We start from the raw sequence: 24,045 nt of genomic DNA on the forward strand, positions 1-24,045 counted from the left end.
TTATAGCTTCAAACACGACTTATCCAATCAAAACTTTCTATTTTATAATTTCTAGATTTTATCTTAAAAATGTTCATGTAGAATTCTAGTATAATAATAATAATAATAATAATAATAATGCATTTTATTTAATGGTGCCTTTCAAAACACCCAAGATCACCTCACAACCAAGCACAGATAAAAAAATAAATACAAATCAATACAGTAAAAAAACACAACAAACACTCCGCATACACAGATAAAGTGCAATAAAGACCCAATAAAACATTTTACGAAAGCCTGTATAAAAAGATATTTCCTAAGACGTGTTTTAAAAGTCAGCAGGCAATCACTGTTACGGATATCAGGGGGAAGGGAGTTCCATAGGCGGGGGGAAGCATAGCTAAAAGATCTGGCACCCATGGTAGTTAGTCGAATCCATGGTACCACAAGAGAAATTGAAGATGAGGATCTAAGAGCATGTGAAGGGGTTTAAAAATGAAGAAGTTTAGTAAGGTATTGGGGTGCAAGATTATGAAGTGCCCTGTAAGTATGTAGCAAGATCTTGAATTCATCTCGATACTTTATTGGAAGCCAGTTGAATTGCTGAAGAACTGGAGAAATGTGCTCAGTAGATGGTGTTCTAGAAAGAACACAAGCTGTAGAATTCTGGACCAACTGGAGCTTATAGCAATTTAGAGGGAACACCAGTGAGAAGGGCATTACAATAGTCTATACGTGAAGTGACTAGTGTGTGAACAAGAACTGTTGTATTATTGGTTGAGAGAAAGGGGCAGAGACGGTTAACAAGTGGAAATAAGCAGTCTGCGTGATATTATTGATTTGAGACAGTGTGCTATCCATGATAACACCCAAACGTTTAAATTGAGAGGAAGGACAGATTGCATTATTGTCAATGTACAAGGAAAAACAATTAAATTTAGACAAGACAGATCTAGTGCCAACAAGTAGGGCATCAGTTTTGTTCCAATTTAACTTCAGGAAGTTAGCTGAAAGCCAATCTTTAATTTCAGCTAAACAGCTGGACAAAGATGGTGGAGGAAAAGAACCAGTGGGCTTGGCAGACAGGTAAAGTTGGGTGTCATCCGCATAACAATGAAAATTAATACCTTAAAATATAACCAAGAGGGAGTATATAAATAATGAAAAGAAGTGGGCCCAAAACAGAACCCTGGGGAACACCAGTGGTGACTGTAGATGTTCTTGATCTGAAACTTTTTAATTGAATACGCTGAGTGCGTCCAGTATATGGGTTTGTTAGCAATGCTCCCGATCCCCTCACTCTTGTTTTTGTTTGGAAAGCATGTAATTCAGCTCTAAGCAGACAACAATGCATGTGCTATGAGGAAGTGTTAGTAGAGCCAGTCAAAACCAGATGAAAGAATGACTCAGTCTGACATGACATGATCACTGAAAGGAGTGTCAACAGACAGCCGGGCTTTAGGTACAGGTGGCCAAAACATGATAAAATGTGCAAAATATCCTCAGAGGTTTTTCTAATTAACACCATGTCTGAAAATGTAATCAATCTTGAGCATCTGAAAGACCTAAGGTTAACCTCAAGTGTGAGCAGGTCCAAAAATAAATCCTGCTTACTAGCAAGGGTGGAGGTGTGATTCCCAGAGGTTTATACAGAAGAATCAGATGTTTGCTTGTTTGTACTTGACTTATTGTAAGCAGCATGATGTATGACTCTTACACAGCTATACAGTTTCAACAACTACATCCGCTCACACAGGTTCAATGAACTTAAGAAACTGTGGAGAAATTCTTGGTTGTGCTCAAATAAATTTCCATTTTGCAAGAAATGTCATTGACTTACTTTCACTTTTTCCAAATCTTTGAACAGTTGTTAAATAAATTTAAAAGCTTTATTAAATAAAGAATGTTTATAGAGTCCTATAGAGAGGCACAAAGTATACAAGAATTTTGTAAAATAATAATTCTCACACCCATACTGACATTCACACACCCACATTCCATATTTTTCTATTCTTGTGAACAATGTATTGTACATAAGACGTTGTTACCATACAGTACTTTTACTTTTTTATTTGCATTATAATAATAATAAAGTGACTGCCTATAAAACCATAATGAAAGAGTAAGAGTGATGAAAGTTCGGGCCCTTCTAAAGATTTCTCAAAAAGTCTTATTTTTGCTTTTTCAGGCAGTGTTTCAAATGAGAGCTTGAAGGCTTAACAAGGGGTTGAATTCTTCATCTGTTATCCAACATTTCATGTATTTCATATTTTATAATATTATTTTCTAGGTCAGTCTAATGATGGGTTTAGACACTGCAATGATGAATCAATGAATGCAATGAATGAGTTTCAATGAACTGATTTTTCTTTTATATATATATATATATATATATATATATATATATATATATATATATATATATATATATATATATATATATATACACATTACATTATGTAATTACATATATATATATATATATATATATATATATATATATATATATATATACACATTACATAATTCACATTAGTGTATTGTATCTCCACATGATTTATATCCAATCCAATTATATATATATATATATATATATATATATATATAAATATTTATAATTGGATTGGATATAAATCATGTGGAGATACAATACACTAATGTGAATTATGTAATGTGTCATTCTTATCAAAAAGGTGAAGCCACTGTGTCAGATTATAATAGCTATTTCCTTTGTCTTATCACTTCATTCACTGAATGAGGTGATAAGCGACACCTCAAGGCCACTTAATTAAATGTTGTGCTACTGTATGTGAAAAGTTTGTAGTGGAAATTTCATTTGGCACTGTAATCTGTGAGATATAGCTTCATAAAGAAGATGAACCATCCTGCAGCAGGTCTTCTTTGGTTGACAATCATTTTTCTGTCTTGATTCTACACATTTGGGGTTTTTTTTTCTTTTTTTACTTTCCAAAAGCACCTTAACACATTTGGGGGCCACTGTACAAAATAATAAGAAAACTTTTAGTTAAAAAAAAAAAAGCAGTACAGAAAGATTTATTTATAGTTATGTGACATTTGAGACAAATATATTTAATAGCTTATTAATTTTTAAAGATTTATTTTTATATAGATATTCAAAATTATATATTATGTAACTTTGAATATAGTTTATATATAGGTCATACAGCACAAAGAATAATTATTCATAGACTGTGTACAAAGAATAATTATTTATAATTTACGTCATACATTGTTTGGCATATTGAGCTGCATGCATTGTGTCTGAATAGTTACTTGATTAGTGTTACAGCCAGTCAGTCGTGTATATATAAATATATATACTGCATATACTGTACATTCACAGGGTTGAATAGCAATGAGAACAGGTGTTTCCACTTGGCTGATATTTTTGGCAGGTCAATTCTGCTGCACACAGCTGGACAACACCTCCTCTGGCTGTGTTTGCACAACAGCCTGCTGCATGACATAACAATGGATTTGCAGAAGGTCGAATGGAACATTCTGCACAGCCCACCTCTGCCATCAAAGGTTACAGTCACTGGAGCATGTTCTGCTCACAGGCTATACATAATAACAAGAGCACTGCCAATAATTACAATAGGAATTTCAAACTTTATTTTAAGGGGCAGCTGAATTTTGTGGCATGTGCACTGCTAGTCACTGTAGATGTGCCAATATATAAGCACGGGCAGAGTCACCTGACTGGGTCATGGTAGGTCCATTCATATTTGTAAACACATTTATGAAACAGATCATGTGACTTTTTTTTTTTTTTTAAAGCTGACCAATTAAGAAAAAGATAATCTGTAAAAGTTAACCATATGTATATATGTTTGTTTGTAAAAAGGGATTGGTACTGTAAGGGCAAGGCCCTTCAGATTAAATAAACTATTTTAGGATTATGAGTTATGAGTTATTGATGGGAATTATGAGTTATGACTTTATCATCTCTTTTAAGAATGAAGGTTCCAAAAAAAAAAAAAAAAAAAATCTCAGTGATGCCATAGTAAAATTCATTCTGGGTTCCCAAAAGGAGAAAATTTAGCGTGGTTAGCGTGAAGAAAATTTTAATCATCTAAAGAATATTTTTCTACCATAAAGGACCTTTTGGGGAATAGATGTTTTTAGACAGCACAGTGAACATTTCAGTTAATTAATTCAAGTTTTTGACACGTTGATAATGATAAAAAAGTGCAATATGTGTTAAACAGTGTGTTCAAATGAATCCCCAGGGCAACTGCTTAAGAAAAGCAAATTAATGATTCAATGAATTAGTTAATTTGCATAGGAAAAGCTGTAGTAATACAATGATATAAATAACACTATTTCCTTGTATGAAGAATGTATCAGTGAGAATGTTCCTACTGTAATGTACCAGTATAATCCACTGAAACCACTGTGTCAGATAACAGCTATTTCCCGTCTCTTATTATCTCATTCTGCCTCTTTCCCTTCACACTAGTAACTGACAAACCTTCTGGAAAGATTTCAACATTTCTAAGAGGCTTGTCACCAGAAGTACTTAAATGTTTAAACCCTCACGGTTTAAATACATACTTGAAACAGCACCTGTAAACAGGTGGACACACACACACACACACACACACACACCAAGAAGATTCTAGATGACTCCTCTGAAGATAAGGAAAATTCTCGTAAAACACTAGACTTTTTTTTTTTTTTTAGATCCTCAAGAGACTTTAGCTATATCCAAAATCACACACTCTCTTTTAAAGAAATAGCAACTGTCCAAAAAAAGTACAGTATGTTCTATACACTGCGAAAGAATTCCAAACATACTACATTTGTAATTGTCGTGTGTAACTCCTCTCCCATGGCCTCATGGGATAGTAAAGTGTATACTCTGTTCACATACAGTTTTTCCTCTATAGTAGGAAAGTATGATTTTAGACACAGACTTTGAATATACAGCAGAAAACTGAATTTGAACAATGTTTGTGACATGGGGCTTTTTCATCTTTTTGAAGTTTGAAAGGTTCAGTCCAAATTCACTGTAATTGTAAAGAAGAACTGGCACAGCCTTCTTAATGTACCCTTCTGTATTCCACAGAAGAAAGTCAGTCATACCGGTTTGGAATGGCACAAGATGAAGCTGAAGTTGCCAAATCATTTCCTTTACAAGACGTTTCCTTAAGCAAGTAAACCAACAGATTTTTAGTTAAAGCATTTTTTTATAACTTACTCAAGTTATACAAATACAAATCAGCTTAAGTTATATTAACAGGGTTTTTAACTTCCTACACATTTTCCATTAAAATTCCATACTTTTCCAGACTCAGATTTCCAAACCTCTCAGTAGGTTTTCAGACTGTATTTAACATGCGTAGATGGTTCATACAGCATTATTTTAAACTTTATATTTGGTATATCATCTGTAAATATTTTTCTTTTCTCAGGGGTTTTGATTTTCTTGCATATACATACAAACTTTTGCATGCACACACAAATGTTTTCCCATGCCTCCGAGAAACTATTCCCATGCGCACAGGAATATTTTGCATGCTTATGCATTACATTTTCTAGTTTTATATACTATAACCCATTTCCTATGTGCATCACTGCTATCTTACTATGAAGAAAATGAAAGCATTGATGCACATGAATTAATAGAGATCTATTTGCTCAAAATTTGGCTTTCCTTAGGACAGTACCTCTATCATGGCCTAAGGTCCAGTTTAACATATCCTCTGTGGCGGCAGTAAAACCATGACACGAAAAGGGCTGATGACACGATATGACTGTGTGGACAGTCCTATTTGCCAAGTTCAATGGTCTATAAAAAGACTGGTACCGTTAGGCAGTACATTATGATTCAAGGCCTTAGGTTTGCTTTAATGCATAGACTACTCTGTGGCAGCCAAGAAACCACACCACAAAATGGGCTGATGGCACAATAGATGGATCAGTGTCCATCGTCCTATATGGTTTCTTGTGTACACATGAAAGTTTGCATATTTTATATTTTCACAAAGGTCCAATTAGAGACCCTGTAATATGGTGCTAAGAATATCCTGAGGACAAAAAAAAAAACCAATATAACCTGCATTTAATGACACAATGGAATCCAAAGTAATTATTTTTTTTATTTTATTTTTTACAAATTATTACGTTTTATATACACATCATATACATCAAACATGTACAGAACAAGGCACAAAATGTGCAACATTTTAATGAAGACAAGTAGAGCCGCTCTCTCCATTCTTATGACCTTAAATAATACTGTGAATTCACATAAAATCCTTCTTCCTATTGAAATTCACAGACACATACACATGTAAAAGTGGTCACCAGGTAACTTGAGAGAGAGAGAGAGAGAGAGAGAGAGAATTAATTTATGCCTTGGTACAAGGTATGGATTAGGTTGATAAATAAGCTTGGTTTTACAGTGCTTTTTCTTCCTTCATAAATTAAAAACATACAAAAATATATATAACGAGCATTGCGTTGCCAAGAAAGAGTCTGAGATCCACAAAACAAAGGTTTGAATGCAACAATACAAAACATACAAATGGTATCAAAAGACGAAGATGTGGCATCTCAAACAATTCAGAACATCCCACTGGTAGAAAAATAAAAATAAAAAAAAAATGCCCTGAGCAAGTCCAGTAACCAGCCATCACCCATCTGAGCAGCACAAGCTGTGTTCTGCCCACCCAAACAAATATCCCACCAAGTGTACCAAAACAATCAAAAGTGCTCAGGCTCTTCACCGCCCGGGGGTCCTAGGTAACAGCGCTTCCTCTCAGTAGTGCAATCTGCAAATAAATAAAATAATTAGTTCGTTAAAATATAGCAGATAAAATGTTTAAATATTAATAGTTTGGCATCTGAATATGTGCACAATAAGATGAATAAATATAAACAGTAGACATGCATGTATACCTTTTTCTAGGTTTTACTTCCCAGCCATCACGGCATTTAAGAAATGTAATTTCTTGCCCTGGCGATATCTCAGTCTTTTCAGCACAGAAGGTGAACCTGTGAATGAAACATTGCGACATTAGCAAGCGGTTGAAGAAAAAAAAAAATGGAGTCAATTCACAAATTCACAACCATGACAGCACTTACTTCTTCTGCGTTTCTCCTGCTTTGACTCTGATCCTCCGAACCTCCAGAACTTTTTTGTTCTGTGAACTTGACCAAAATGATGACTTAAAGTGTTTGAACACGGATGACCAGGAATCAGAAGGGCCTTCCCAGCGAAGAGAAATTTTCAGCAGGTCACCGATGTCCTCTTCCGTGAAGACAAGAAATGTGTTTGTGAGGTTTAGACCAACTCCATCGGCACTGTGAAAACAGTTTTTTGAATTTTTAGTTTTCAAAAGAATCCATATAAATGATATTTACCAGTTAACAGGAGAATATACTGGCAGTGTAATCTTAATCATGAGGTGCTTACATATCTACACTGAGGTTTTCAGTATCATTATGGGATCCGTATAGTGTGACGTAGAAAGTGGGATCTGAAACATCTGCATTCTTCCTGTCGAACACATGCATCTTCATCTGATAGTGGTAACCTGTAGAGGAATGAGCAAATAACCACATTTCAGTGACTCACCATTTCAGCATGTGATTTCGGAACAAAAGAGGTTATAACTACTTACCACCAAAAGGTGTGTCTGCGCGAGTCTTCAGGTACATTTTGCTGTTTCTCCTCTTTCGCATTTTCTTGGCGTTGTAACCAATACTGTTGCAGCGGTTCTTCCTGCAGCTCAGGCAAATGCCCTTCTTGAAGCGATCAGGGCCGGTACATTGAAAAGCGTAACTCATGTGGTCCTTGTTCATGAGGGAGTCCACAAAGAGATGCACTGCCCGCTCATGTTCACACTTCATGACTTCCACAAAGTCTGTGTGGTGACAAGACAAATTTGGTAAAATGATGGTTGACAACAATGACTTGGAAGAGTTGGAGATAGGCAAAACAATAACAAAACTCAAGCACTCACTTCCTGCAGCAGCAGTGGACAGCACTTCTCCTAAGGAACAGCCTGGTTGTACATCCCCACCATTGGGATAAATATCAATGTGTCCAATAGGCTCCTGGATCCCAATACTGACGCCCAAAGCTCCCCGTGAGTATGTGTGCAGGACATCGACAAAGTCTGCATCATCTGGAGAAAGCCTCTTGCGGGACTCTACCCCCTCGAACATAGGACCAGCTGGGTCTAAACCTATTCAGACAGAACAGATGTTTAGATGTGGCCAAAAAGACTAAGCAATTTCTTTGTTAAAAAAAAAAAAAAAAAAAAAAAAAAAAAAAAGTATCCAACAAAGAAATCTAAATCTAACCTGTAATGCGTCCAATACTTCCATTTACAGAAGTTCCAGCATATCCAGCAACATGAGCACCAAGACTATATCCAATCATATGCACGTCCTTAAGTTGTAGCTGCACTTCTTCCTATCAAAAACAGACACACATTAGATTAACCATATTATTATTATTATTATTATTATTATTATTATTATTATCCGAGGGGAATAGCTCTAATAAATTATTATTAAATAAATATTAAATAGGAAAAATATATATTTGTTCATTCATGCTATGTCTATTTAAATTCAAAACATAAAATTATTATTATTATAATTTTTTTTTAAATCCAGGGCAATCTCTCTAAATTTTTATTTGTAGATCCTGCAGCTCTAAAAATTTTTTTATATCTCGGAAGATTGATGAAAGCAGCTTTAAGATTCAACATGCTTTATGCACATTGTTGCTGTACCACGCACAGTGGCAGCTGGGGCATCCGTGCGTGTGTGTGTGTGTGGGGGGGCTAATATGCTCAGCTGCTCATTTAACCTGCTTGTATCTTTCCTGTATAAAAAGTACTTCAGAGTCTAAGGAACCCAGCTACGATGCATGAATATGTATTGTTCCATGAGAATACCCATAATGCCTTGGGCAAACTCCTGACATACAACAGAAAAACAAAACTGATCCATCTGGAAAAGACAAATTGTACTTTGCCTGGACATCTGCTGTTCTGATGAAAAATGAATAATACCAACAATGCCCCAAAGTACAAGGCCACAAGCAGAGTTTTCACGGTTGCCAGCTCTCTCAAACGCACACAAAGAGAAACAAACACACCCAGCGGGTTGCACAATATAGACATACCTGGAGCCAGTCCAAAAGAGTAGCGATGCTCTGCCCAACCCGGCGGGTATGGTTGACGACATCAGGGTAAAGCTGGTGGGCCAGGCCCAACCAGTCGACCACCACTACATTAGCCTCCGACTCTCGTCTCTGAACAGCAGCCACCAGCTTGTGCATCCAGCTCTCAAACATCCCACTCATCTGTGAAAGATACCACATCCTTTACCCAACCAGCAAACCTCCAGCAATCACTTGAAATTCTAATATTTGCTTCCCATCTTGGAAGTCAATGTATTCTCACACTGAAGAAAGAACATTTCAGTTGCGTTACACTATTTCTGGATAACCTCCAGCACTGATAAAATGTGAGAAACCTTCTGAAGATTCAAAGGCTTGGGTGTCAAAATCTTTAAAAGCCAACCAAATATTAAAACTAGCCTCGTGATCATCTGAAATATCTCACCGCCCAGCCGTGGATGATCAGAATGGTCTTAAATGAGGCATTGAAGCCACACTCCTCAATGCTTTCCTTTTTCCCAGGTTGGAGGTTACAGCCGTCTTCATCAAGATCCAAAGACTTTCGCATGTTGTACTTGATTCGGTCGTGAAGTAGCACTGGATCCATTGAGAAGCTGTCCTCAGAATCATCTAGAATAAATAGTATGACAATTAATTCATTTATATGTAAAATCTCAAAACTGTACATAAAACATTGGTAAGACCAACTGCTTGAAGTATTTCGAAGTGCCTAACTGTTTCATAAGGTGTTAAGCTTGAGTTTATTCATGTAAGCCTTGTGACAACATCTCATTTTAAATGACTAGCTTGAACAACTGAGCTACTGTAGAAAAAGCAGAACACTTTTTCTAATAAACCAGTTTCTAATGAACCAGTTTGCATTACATGTATGCCAAATGTTGTCTTGATTTGAGATTTAAGAGCTTATAAACAGTTTACCAACTTTCAAGTGGAGGAAACCTGCGACTTTTCAACCCAAGTAAGGAAAACTCGGTAGTTCTGCAACACCACGAGTTGAACCCATTAGAAAGGGTTAAATCAAATATAAAAGCCCTCCTGAAGTGAGCAGAAATTTTAAGTCTTTGTAAAAAGGATTTACAGGATTAATGCATACAGACGGGGTCTCGTGTTTTTAGAGTTGTTTTATGTATTTCATCTAGCCTATATTTAATTTAAATTTTGTTTGTTTTTGATTGAAATGTTTCACTTATTAACGCGGCTGGTGATGGCATATAGGCTAATATACATTTATGTATATGTGTACGTTAAAGGGCCATGTTTCTATTAGAGATTTAGATTTACAACAACAAATTATGCGTGTGAATATTATATCAAATTGAGCTCAACAAGGAATGACAAACGTTTTAACAAATTCTGTTACAACACTGCCCGGTATTCCAAACGTTTATTTTTCACGAACGTTACAATAATAGTTATTTCTTTTTAAAAATAATTCAAGAGTCAAAAAAGTCGTTCAAAAGTCAAACAGCCTTCCCCACAAAGTCACTGCGGTGGACAACGCGGCAGAGCAGATCGGTGATAAAACGTGGCGTTCTCTGGCCGGTGGTTTAAAAGGCACATCCGAAACAAAGTTTTTTTTTTTTTTTTTTTTTTGACATTTATTGAACTTGAACCCTTAACAAAAAAAGTCATTACTTTACAAATCAAACCTGAGCGTACATACAAATATTACAACACAATATACATATTCACATCAGCAGGCAAGACATCCGAAACAAAGTGCATTGTCCGGGTTTTACTTTTGTGAGTCCCCGACACGTCAAAGGGCGGATAATTTAAGTTTCAAATCACTCCTTTTTTTTTTTTTTTTTGACAGGTTCATTCACGTAGTCAGAACGTGGGACTTAATGTAGGCTACTATATTAATGCGAGACTTAAGGTGTTTGAAATCGGAGCTATTGTTAGCTATTGTCCGTGAAAAGAGTGATTGTAAACAGAAATGCATAAAAAAAGTAAATCGTTGAGGAATTTTAAACTCTGAAGTAACCACTTATTTCATTTAAAAACAGTAGCATAAACAGCGTTGGTTAACAAACTTTTTTCTTAAAAATGTTCTTACCTTTGAGTTGCGCGTTCTGGTCGGCTGCAGCGGCTAAGGAACTGAATGAATGGCACAGGATAAAACATAACAAGCAAAGTGCAATTCTTATTGATTTTTCTACCATAATGTTCAGGGCTTTAAAATAGTTTCGTTATTCTTTTGACAAACTGGGAGCGACTAAGGAAGTTTAAGGTATTAATGCTTCACTAAGAGGTGCCCGCAGAGTGTGAACCTGTATCAGGTTGCTCATTAGTTTTAAATAGTTTTTTTCTTCAGTCATCTGACCATCGGCAGATATCTACGACAAAATTCTTTCTTTCTAATTGGTCAATCCCCCGGATCTACGTTCGAGGGCGTGGCATATATAGGTTGAATGAGTTGTAGACTGGCACAATTCCCACGCTTCTGTTAACCCTTTGCTTCCCGAGCTCGTGCACGCGGACGCACGGAGCATACCGTGGAGGGTAAGGAGCCTTCAGCAGTGCACATGACTGTGTTTGTTTACAAATCCTACACAAACATACGAAGTTGCGAACACATTGGTCTTTTGGGGTCGTTGTTCACATTTTGGAGTGTAGGAAAGACTGGGCTCCTTAGGTTTTATTGTTTCCACTTTTTTAACTCAAAAATTGTAATGGGAACAAAATTCCCCTAATGAAAATACAGTTCATTGTTAGAAGATTAAATGTTATCAAATTAGAAAGCTATTTTTCACATTAACAATAACTCAATAATATTTAATCTTTTAAATAAAACATTCCCAATGGGACAACATGCCCTACTCTAAATATGAATTCAGGGAATTGTCTCACTCTCTCTTCCTTTTTCTTGGGCAATTGGAAATGTTCATTAGCTTTTTTTTTTGTTGTCAAATCTACAATGCATGTTTTAGAGAATTTCAAAAACAAACCTACTCTGATAAACATTCACTGTGTGTAAAGTCTCCCTCATTTTCTGATTTCAGAAGTGAAACAGTTCCTATCCAAAATAAAACCGTTATACACTAAAACAGTTGAAACTCTATGATAGGAACCCTTAGATAGGCTACATGCAAACTGTATGGGATAGACATGCACCTAGAAAGTCACATGCAATGACTAAACTGACTGACTGTTGGAAAAAAATGGGTGGATGGATTTGTTTTATATATAAACTGAATATGCACATGAGCAATACATTTCCAAAATACAGTCACTGAACGACATCTTCTTAAGGCTAAAAGATCCCTTTCTTTATCAAGACCAAAAGTTTTATGTGATGAAAAATAAAATTGTACAAAACAACTTAACCACAAGGCATTGGTCAAAAGTGTCAAGAAGACGAACTTTGTCTTAGAAAAACATAAAATTCAAGCAGACTTCTGGATGTTGGTGAAATCCAAGTGGCTCATATAGAAAAACCTTGGGCCCCCTCCTTCCATTTATATAGTGGGTTCTCTTTTAGACCCTGATGAAGCCTGTGCATAGAAGACTAGGGCTGCATACTAAAGAGCTATACAGCTTAACAAAAACGCATTCATCAGCCACCTTCTATGAAATAGAAGAGCATTTGGACATCAAGTGTGTACACACTGATATATGTAGCATTTTCTTCAACAGATACCCAATGGTCTTAATAGTATCTCATACAAGCTTATAGAATGTGCCAGCTGTGAATTTGTGCACAGCACATTTGTTTCAAGGGAGTATATTGCAATCTGGGTTAGGTAAGAACATTATTACAAAACTCATTTGTTCCATTTTTTTTTCAATTTCTTTAAAGTCATGTTTAGCCTGTTTGGCACTGCCATGTTTTGCTTTAGAGCAAAAAAAGTTTAAAAGGTACTAATCCTTTTGTTCCAGGATGTTACACTTTGGTAAATGGCCTGGAAAGCGAACACTGTAGGCCTATTGAGTTTCAGCACATAATACAATCCAGATTTGCATTTCCTGAAGGAAATACTAGTGCTTACAAGAGTTAACGTTTAGCTAAAATGAAACAGGTTTCTCACGATCATGGAAAACCCTGGAAATGGGTTCTAAATTCTAAAATAGTGGATTTCCATGTCTGGGAAATCAGTAAAATCGTAAAAACACATCATATATATATATATATATATATTATATATATATATATATATATATATATATATATATATATATATATATATAGCCTATATATATTAATATATATATATATATATATATATATATTTATATATATATATATAGCCTATATATATATATATATATATATATATATATATATATATATATATATATACTTTGTATGAATAACGTCGGAGATTTAATACTCTGAGTCAGAATATATTCAGAATATATTGTAATATCAGAATATACTCAGCGATTAGATTTGCATGATCTTTATATCACATGCCTGGCTTTCTGTCTGTTCTGACTGTGTTAAGATCTGTGCCGGCATTTAGGTCCGATTTTAGCGGAATTTCCTGTTAGGTTTATAGACGTATATTCATTAAATTATTATTTTGATGTAAAACAAACAAAAAAAAAAAAAGTGTCTCATAGAGACAACTGCACAAATTGTGTTTTGCAGACGGTTTACGCGTTTACCACAGAACCGGAAATAGTTTTGTTGTGTGACGCGTCGAGAAGCGCGAGCTGTGAGGAGGAGCAGGTGATCAGTTACTATGGCAGCTCCTACTGCATTAACAGGGAATTATGCTAGAATACAGACATTAGCATCCTATTTCCAGCATTGTCGACGATCAAAACGATGGATTAATCTGAAAACAGTCAACCGGAGAAGCCCTTTTTGTCAGTCACTGAAAAGGTTAGGACTGTATCCCCCCCACCCCGGTGCAGATAAACAAAGCTTGCATGCGTTCATATGCAAAACACGCCTTTTCTTACTGGAGCAGCATATCCTCCGCTTTGTAGTCTGTATTCATATAAACATGCCGTACAGGGCATATAGTCATTGTTTGAGAAGGTCGATTCATTCAGCAAATACATTTTGTGTGTTTGAATATTCCGCCACCATGTGGGTGTCATAGATACTGTCAAGAGATGCTTAAGCAGTTTTAAATACATTGCAGATGGATTATAACGGTCTGATCATTGTGTTCATGTGTCTAGCTCGGTGTATTTTTACATATATGTTATGTTTGTCACATAGACATGTTGCCACTGTGGTCTCAGGGACAGAACTGGCCCGGCAGATCCATAAAGAAGTCCAGAGTGATATAGCCAAACTAGTGGCTCAAGGCAGCAGGAGACCTCATCTGAGTGTCATCCTGGTGGGAGATGATCATGCCAGCCACACTTATGTGAGAAACAAAACTCGAACGGCTTCACTGCTTGGTGAGCAACACACAAAATCAATATAAACTTAAAGGTTTTAATATGTAAAGCAGTGGTTTTCAGCCAGAGGCCACTAGGGGGCCCCTGCAAACTTCTATGGGGCCCCCATTAGGTCTTGAAATGATTTAAATTGAGATAAATTAACATAATTCTAATAATAATAAAAAAACAACAACACCTTTTTTAGTTTGTTTTATTACAGCAGATGTAACATATCTATGGAAGCCTGTTTCTGCCACAGAAAAAAGGTAATTGCAACGTTTTCTGATTTTTTAAAAAATCTCAATTCTGAGATATTAAAATTGCAAGATGAAACTTGCAATTGAAAGATATAAAATGAGCAATTCTGTAAGGAAAATCTGGTGTTTGAGATATAAACTCATAGTTGCGAGAAAGTCAGAATTGTGAGATACAAAGTTGCAATTACATTTTTTATTTATTATTTCCATGGTTAAAAGAAATAAACAGAATGGATATTTTTCACATTTCCGGGTTTCTCAGCAGCAATCGTCGTCACAGTTGAGTAAACTTCTATAGCAGTGAATTGGAGACTAACACAAAATTATTTTTGCATTCCCATTTGCTCAAACAGCAAAAGAAAAACTCCATGATAGTGTTTTCATAACTTGAAAAAAAAGGAAAAAATAGAGAGGGATGATAACGGCAGTCAGTAGAGAGAACAATGTCATATTTACCATCACTCCCATAGACGCTGTATTAGAAACACCCTCGCATTAGTGTTAAAAAATTTTTTTTGTACTTTCATGCAAAGGTAATATAATACAAAGTATAGTGTTATAAATGTACATAAAAAAAAAAATAGAAAACAAAAAACTGATGCTGATGAAATTTCAGAATTCTGAGTTTCTTTTGCATAATCCTGTTTATATTTTGCAAAGTCTGAATCGTGAGATAAAAATCCATAATTACCTTTATTATTATTATTTTTTTTAATTCTGTGGCAGAAACAGACTTCTATACATATCACATAAGAAAGGAAAGAGAAAGATTTCAAGTTGCTGTCAAAAGTAACGACAACTGTTTTTCTGCATTTAATGCTTACGTTAATGTTGTGAAACATGAAAATGGAATTTAACATAAAGTCACTGTGATTTTACAGTACAATATGAATCATGTGTTCGCTAATCTCTTCTTTAAACGGTACTTGTTTAAAAGGCATGTCAAGCAGCACAATCTTCAGGCCATCATCAGTATCTCAGGAAGAGATGTTGGAGCTGATAGACAAATTCAACAGAGACAGGAGCATCAGTGGGCTGCTGGTCCAACTCCCTCTTCCAGGTACTCCAGTATTCTGCTGGATCAAACTGTGAAACTGCTCATGTAAAATGCTGTATTGCAAATAAAAATAGGGTCATTCAAATTTGGGATCTTCACTGTGTCAATGAAACAAGCTAAATCTAACAGTGCAAGTACTATAGTTATTTCCTTAGCTATAATAAAACCACTACTTGCTGAATGTATCTGAATCAGGTTTGCAATAGTGAATTCATATTTTGAATATCTCTTTCTCTTACAGAGCACATCAATGAGAGAGCCATATGCAATGCTGTTGCCCCAGAAAAAGACGTTGATGGTTTCCACATAGTAAACATTGGGAAACTCTGCTTGGACCAGAGGTGCATGGTGCCAGCCACAGCAGCAGCAGTGTGGGAAATCATCAGAAGAACGGGTTTGTGACTTTGAGATTCAAATTTTCTTTGCGTTGTAAATGGGTCAAAGACGTTAAGATGTCCGCATCAAAAGAAATGTACAAAAGTGATTTGTGTCCATAGAAAGCACATTAAATGTAAGTAAAATGTCTACTTTTAAGGTTTCAAATAAGTTTTTGGAGAATAAAATGTCAAAATTTGGTTGAAATAATGTTATATTGTCATTCAGTGTAAACACAATATTTATGCAAAAATTCAAACAACATGCTTATTCTGACGTGTACATATTAAAATATCTAAAAGAATAATGGAGCATACAAAATTTTATTGTGTTTTAAATTAGTAAAAAATTCTTACTGACAAATGGGCAAAACCTAGGATAGTGGCAAATGTTAAAAATGTAAAATTACAACTCATTAGTATTTAAAACAAAATTGCAATTAAATAAAACAGAAAACTTTTTGCATTTTTGGGGGAAAAACTACAACAGTTTAAAGCAGTATTACACTTTTTTTTATGCTTAAACACTTTTTCGTCTTTGATCCAAATACACACGGTTTCCCAGCCATCTCATATAGCATCCCCAGCAGAGATGTCATTGGGTTGTCTGTGATTACACTGGGTAGCAGCAGGTAGAACAACAGTATCTGATGTCAGTTTATTGCTTTTCCATTCCTTACACAAATCCTTATACATTTGGAAACATTGTTTTGCAATCGTATATGTATTTTGATGGTTTTTCCATGCCTTGGGCATTTGTGAAATTGAGTTATAAATGTTTACTCAAATTCTATACTAGAACAGTTTTTTAATGTTTATGAAAGAAGTCTCTTATGCTCATTGCTCACCAAGGCTGCATTTTCTTTTATTAAAAAATACTATAAAACACTAATATTGTGGACTTCCAGTTATGACTTCGGAGTGAGAGGTCACGGTTTCAAACCCTCTTGAGTTAATCTTAATTTAATTCTTTTCAAACCCACTCATACCACTTTATTAATACTGGTGAGATTGGTATAATAACTGTCGCAGTTATGCTGTAGAAGAAAAATATTAAAAGTCAAGGTAAACTGGACACTCAGATCCTGAGAGTTCTAATGAACACGAGGAGACAGGAGAAGAAGATGGCAGAGATGTCTCTGTCGCTAAAAATACTAGTAATGTCAGTATAATGAAGGCATTTAAAGGAATGCAAATGCGAGTCAGCGTTAAAATTGACAAGGTTCTTTCAGCGGTCACAGAGGTTACAAAAAGAATGACGGAAGCGGAGGAATGTATCTCAGGGGCTGAAGACGACATTGTTCAATTAAAGGCTAGAGCTAATACACTGAAAACGCAGGTGAAATCTCTTCTCAGATAAAGTGGATGATTTGGAATGTACCACTGTAATAGTGGTTCTATATATTATGGGGACAAGATAGAGTTTTTGATTCTGTTTTGGCAGAGTGGCATTAGGAGGGCGAATTTTATTAAGAGTATAGTTCTATGTGGGTATAAAGAAGCAAATGGTGTTGAAATAGCACAAAGAAAAATTTGGAGTGTTTAATAGGTTTGTATAATAGTGTGTAGGGTAAGTACCATACTAGAAGTGAATCGAGGGGGAGGGGTTATTACGGATACAGAAAAGGATTGTCTACTGGTGTTGACAGTACTCATGTATATGCTAGGAAACAATTACAACATTTTATGTCAGAACTCAACTTACTGGATATATGGAGACATCTTAACCCCACTCTAATTTCCTACTCCTGCTATTCTGCAACACATCAAACATATTCCCGAATTTGATTTCAGCTCAGATGCTCTCTATGATCAAAGATTGTCTGTATCATAGTATTGTAATTTCTGACCACGCAGCATTGTCATTGATATATGTTAATACAAATTTGGTTAGGGACCCTCCAAGATGGCGGTTTCAACCTGGATTGCTGGGTGATCAATCATTTCTTGACTTTTTAGGAAAACAAATTGAAATTTATTTTGAAACAAAATTATCCGAAACCTTGGCTGGGGTTTGCTGGGAGGAATTTAAAGCTTTTTACAGGGACAAATGATCAGTTTTTGTAGTTCAAAAAGAAAAAAAATCTCAAAAAGAGTTGGAACGTTTTGAGCTAAAGAAGTTGGAGAATGAGATTGATCAGAATGGTTTGGTGGGTGCAGATATGCATAAGCAACTTTTGCTGTTTCTATCTAAGTATTATACATTGTCAGCAAATAAAATGGCATATTAGAATAATTAGACTAAAAAATATACATTCCTAAAAAACAAAACATAACATTCTCACAAACACTAATATAAAAATTTTTTAAACCATATTTATGATCAAATAAATGCAGCCTTGGTGAAAATGAGAATTAATTATTTCAAACTTTTGACCGCTAGTGTATGCCCCTTTTTTCAGGCATTGAAACAGTTGGAAAAAATGTGCTTGTTGTCGGGCGCTCCAAGAATGTAGGAATGCCTATTGCAATGCTGCTGCATTCGGATAGAAACCATGAACGACCAGGAGGTGAGATCTGTCATTTCTTTTCATTTGTATTTATTTATTTATATATATTTTTTGTAGTATTTTGTAGTTTTATTTTTGAAATCCTACAGTATAAATAGCAACATGTTGTTTTCAAAAATGCCTATTACTTCGCATTGAACTTAACAATGATTAAATTATTAAAATATTAGCTTGAACATATTTATCTCAATTAGCTTTGAGCAGTTTTTATCTTAAAAAATGTTTGATATTGCATCATCACTTCCATTGGCATGCCTCTAGAAACATGATCAGTTCATGTTTTAACTCAAGTGTTGTTTAAAGATATTTTTTGGTTCCCGGAATAAAGGAAAGGGAGAGTCCGGATGTTATTTTTCTCTTTCTGGAACTGTATAATTGTAAGAGGATTCATTTATTTAGGTATCAACGATTAGGATTAGGTTTGTGCAAGATTTTGATGATTTCGACAGGTGAAATGCAAGTCATGCTTGAATTGAGTTGTGAAATATATCACTTTTATAGTAGGTTTGTGCTCTAACATGTACGAAATTCCTTTCACAATGAAAGATGCAGCCTTGAATCAGTTCTGCTTTCATTTTTTGTGACTAATAAAGGTGAACTTGTGATTACCTTAAGAACCCTCCAGGTTTTGTCAAAACTTCTTATTATATATGTCTAATGATAAAGTTCTGTGACAGTGATGAGTATTGCATTATAATTATTATTCCCGTAATTTTTAGTTGCTACACCCGTGGACGTACAGTAGTTATGTCAATTCCACAAAGTGTAACCTGTGATTAGCCAAATTTGATACCTTTCGTTTTTTGTGGTGTTGTACAGTGACACATTCTGGGAATTTCTGCTTATGAATGTTATCATCTTGCTGGTGAGCGGAAACCACTAACCATGTAAATTGTTTTTAAGAGAATGTGTGGAATGAATAAAAAATAGGAGTTGGCGCTTTAAAAATGGCATGAATTTCCTGCTGCCTGCACACAATTAAATACTATGAAATGTTTAAATGTTTTAACACTGATTTTCTGGAAATGGTATACTGGATGTGCATGGCAATCAAATTTTACACACACACACACACACACACACACACACACACACACACACACACACACACACACACACACACACACACACACACACACACACACACACACACACACACACACATATATTTATATGATGAAATAAACTAACACATAAATAAATACTCCTGATATGTATGATATCTTTCAGGTGATGCCACAGTTATCATGGCTCATAGATGCACTCCTCTACCACGGCTGAAGGAACTTGCCAGTCTGGCTGACATAGTGATTGCAGCTGCAGGTCAGCTCTTTGTGTCTTGGTCAGGTATTCTGTAATATTATTACATAGCTGTCTAGAATACTCAATTCCAATTGGTCAGTAGCTGCATTCTGTGGTCAAATATCATTATGTGATGACTGCTAAGCTGTATAATTTATTACATTTATGTATTTACTTATTTGGTAAGTATCCATGCATTAAGCTGGATAACGTACAGTAAGCCATGTCCATTTTGTAATAATGACTAGCTGAGTGTATTATCCTTTACTTAGACTTTGGTTATGCAACATATTAAGTCAGATGTGCACTTATTTTTACAAAAATACAAAATGAATTAAGTTTGAGTGAGTCTGAACTTTCTCTGTATTTTATTTGAAATTGTATTCTGTTATTCTAAAATTTTCATCTACAGTATGTATACATATTAATAATTTAATAAGAAAATATTGTGTTCTGGAGAGAATGTGTCTTTGTGAACGGTTGGTCTGAATCTGTAACAACAGGTGTGCCTCACTTAATAACGGCTGATATGGTAAAAGAGGGAGCCGCGGTTATTGATGTCGGCATTAACCGCATGCAGGACCCTGTCACTGGTAAACATCGTCTTGTTGGAGATGTGGATTTTGAAGGTAAATGACACTTGACTGCTTTAGTATTCTTACAGTACTTGTTTCAGGATCAGGTTTAGTGTTGTTTAAATACTATTATAATATATACTGTATTCATATCTTGAATTAGCTTTTACTTTTATTTCAAAGTTTTTCAAAGCAAGTTTTTCATCTAATATTTATAGTTTATTTATTTTAGCATTCTTTTAGTTAATGAAAACATGATTTTTTTCATAGTTGTAAGTTTTGTTTTAGTAAACAGTAATAACAACATGGTTCATCCAAAAATGGAAATTGCAGTTATTTACTCACCCTCATGTCATTCCAAATCCATATGACCATCACAAAACGACTTCAAAAAGGACGCAATAGCACCTTAAAAGTACTGTATCATCAAAGTGGTTCATACAATGTGTGCTCTGTTTTACAAGTAAGCTGGAAATAAATGTGACCCTGGAGCACAAAACCAGTCTTAAGTCGCTTGGGTATATTTGTAGCAATAGCCAAAAATACATTGTATGGGTCAAAATGATAAATTTTTATTTTATGCCAAAAATCATTAGGATATTAAGTAAAGATCATGTTCCATGAAGATATTTAGTTAATTTCCTACTGTAAATTTAATTTTTGATTAGTAATATGCATTGCTAAGAACTTCATCTGGACAACTTCAAAGGCGATTTTCTCAATATTTTGATTTTCTTGCACCCTCAGATTCCAGATATTCAAATGTTGTATCTCTGCCAAATATTGTCCTGTCATAACAAACCATACATCAATAGAAAGCTTATTAGATGATGTATAAATCTCAATTTTGTAAAATTGACCCTTATGACTGGTTTTGATCCCTCAACTGACACAAAAAATAACTCTGTGTAAAGTCATTATTCACTAACAGTTTATCCCTTCACTGATCTGTGAAGTAAGCAAGTCACTGAGTTTAAATTGAGAACTGAATCAGTGCAATTCATACATTATTCCTTTGGTTCTGTTTTGTGAATCGAATTATCTGATTCATTTCAAAGATCCGATCTGTAAAAAAAATTGGACAATATTTTCAGTGAATAACGATTTATATTTCAATCAGTCTTGAGAAGGAAGATAAATAGTATGGGTTTGGAATGACAGAATTTCATTTATTTTTGAGTGATCTGTTAGTTTAAAATGAGCAAAAATTCTGCATGTGCGTCAGTTAGTGGATCTGATATCACGTCTCGGTCCCTTTGTTTGGCTTATTGTGTGTTTGTTGGTTGGATGCCACTAAGCAACACGATTTATAGTTTGCGTTCTTTTCTCTTGGTAGTATAAAAGAAATTCTTGGCTTGGGCAGAGCTCTTAGTGTTATTTAAGACATGGTGTGTTTTTGTCTCCCTAATCAGCTGTGAAGGTGAAAGCTGGATTCATCACTCCTGTGCCTGGAGGAGTCGGCCCAATGACCATCGCCATGGTGATGAAAAACACAGTCACTGCTGCCAAAAATGCTCCAACATACTAAACAAACACTAAACCTGTCATTACGTTTGGATAAGAGACAAGCACTTCAGTCTGGATACTTTAATTGGCACTATTTGTCCATATCTTGATTATAAGCGCAAGCCCTTGCAAGCTTCCTCTACAACATCCTTCCCTGCCCATCGGCAAGCTGTAACAGGCCGTTCTAGCTGGCACGGCAGCCATGCATGTCCATGACGGTAACTGCAACCTCATTCATTTCTTAAAACTGTAAAAATTAGAGAGATGCAGGCCTCCTCACTGATTCTAAGGTGTTGTCACCTTTGCTACAGTGTTATTATTATGTCGGAGCCAAGAAAATAAGGAGGGTTTACTGTGCAAGTGTAATATTACCTTCCTGACAATGCATGAGTGAAGCCGGAAGTCTTACTTGTATCATCCTCACAGGAGAGTTTCGGTAGGGCTTGACAGGCTGCTCAACAGGTGGCCTCAGATGTCTGACAGATGAATCTGTTGGCACTGAGACAAATGGGACATTAATACATTTTCTCAGGAAATTATTTTAGAACAGTAGTTTGAACTCAAAATGGCAAATATTAACACAAGGGTGCTGCTGTCATTAATATTTATTTATTCATCTACCTATTTAAGGCGTTATGTATACATTGTTTGTTATGCATAAATGTGTCATAGATTTGTTATAAATAGCTTGTATTTGTGATTTTTATCACCATGAAGTATTTAATATAATTTTTCTGCTTTTTTTTATTAGTGTGATTTATGGCATGTTCTTGACATCAAACACTGGGTCCTAAAAAACAAATACAAAATATAAAAATACTTATAAGCTTAATAAATCCAATAATTCCATATGATATTATTATGAACACAGTTTGTGCTACTTATGTGCTTCTGGAGTTCTACAATATAATATGTTTGTATGAGGATCAGTCCGGAGATTTAAGTCACTATTCACTGAAAATCATCCCTTCTGGTGTAAACCTCAAAACTTAAGAACAGCAAGCAAAAACCATAGTGTCATTGACGTCAAACTTGGCGTGACGTCATGGCATGGAAATATATGTGAATGAGATTTGAGATATGGCAGGAGTCGAATGGACTACTTTTACAGTGCTTTTTTTTATTTTTGGACAACATACACTTTTAATTGCGAAAGAGATCAGCTCAGATATTCTGACTAACATCTTTTGTGTTACATGAGAAGGAACAAATGATGACATAACTTTCATTTTTGGGTTAGCTAGCTAAACTACCCCTTTAAAGGCTCTTGTGTTGCTAAAGATTTCACTTAAGAAATCAATATACCTATTACAATCTGCGACTCTCTAAAAAGAGGTTTGATTCTTACTGTCTAAATCTTAGTGGTTTACAAGAAGAAGCTATGTATGAAACTGTCTTCATTAGGAAACCTGTTTATGGAAAGTTTAAACTGATAGTTGACCCAAAAAAAGAAGAACATTCTGTCATCATTCACTCACCCTCATGTCGTTCCAAACCGGTATGACATTCTCCTGTGCAGCATAAAACAAGACATTTTGAGAAATACAATGGAAGTCAATAGCCATAATGTTTTGGTTATCAACATTCTTAAAAATATCTTCTTTTGCATTCCGCAGAGGAAAGTATGTTAAGAATGACATGAGGGTGAGTAAATGTTGATAGTTTAAAAAAAAAAGGAAAACATTGCCATGGATAATGTACCAGATAGCATCAATCCAATGGTAAACTCTCATCTGATTCGTTTCTTTTCTTTTCAACAAAACAAAATTAGAATTTGGATCATTGACCATGCAAACAATTTAAAATTATGGCTTGTTATATGATATACCAATTTGTTGTTGAGATGAATGTTCCAAATGGATCTTCCAAAATCATCAAAATATTTCATTGCTAAATTGTCTTCCCACATAAAAACTTAAAAATATGAAATTTTGGATTCTAATTTTTTTCAG

At 35.1% G+C, this 24,045-nt stretch overlaps 2 protein-coding genes across 2 annotated transcripts; one reads left to right on the plus strand and one right to left on the minus strand.

Annotated features, from left to right (window-relative positions):
* Positions 1-6,087: 6,087 nt before the first annotated feature.
* LOC109071081 (endothelial lipase-like) lies at positions 6,088-11,466 on the minus strand. Its single transcript, XM_042762478.1, has 10 exons — positions 11,229-11,466; positions 9,594-9,778; positions 9,152-9,331; positions 8,320-8,431; positions 7,977-8,201; positions 7,635-7,877; positions 7,427-7,547; positions 7,096-7,314; positions 6,910-7,005; positions 6,088-6,782 (listed from the first exon to the last, which is right to left on the minus strand). Exons 1-10 carry the CDS (start codon positions 11,332-11,334, stop codon positions 6,770-6,772), a joined length of 1,500 nt encoding a protein of 499 aa, XP_042618412.1. The 5' UTR covers positions 11,335-11,466; the 3' UTR covers positions 6,088-6,769.
* A 2,303-nt stretch (positions 11,467-13,769) lies between these two features.
* mthfd2l (methylenetetrahydrofolate dehydrogenase (NADP+ dependent) 2 like) lies at positions 13,770-22,881 on the plus strand. Its single transcript, XM_042762479.1, has 8 exons — positions 13,770-14,000; positions 14,346-14,530; positions 15,707-15,829; positions 16,068-16,220; positions 18,603-18,710; positions 19,941-20,033; positions 20,516-20,641; positions 22,000-22,881. The coding sequence occupies exons 1-8, from the start codon at positions 13,858-13,860 to the stop codon at positions 22,113-22,115; spliced, it is 1,047 nt and encodes a 348-aa protein (XP_042618413.1). The 5' UTR covers positions 13,770-13,857; the 3' UTR covers positions 22,116-22,881.
* Positions 22,882-24,045: the final 1,164 nt, after the last annotated feature.

This window comes from Cyprinus carpio, chromosome A8, assembly GCF_018340385.1.
Source record: "Cyprinus carpio isolate SPL01 chromosome A8, ASM1834038v1, whole genome shotgun sequence".
Classification (NCBI taxonomy): Eukaryota; Metazoa; Chordata; class Actinopteri; order Cypriniformes; family Cyprinidae; genus Cyprinus; species Cyprinus carpio.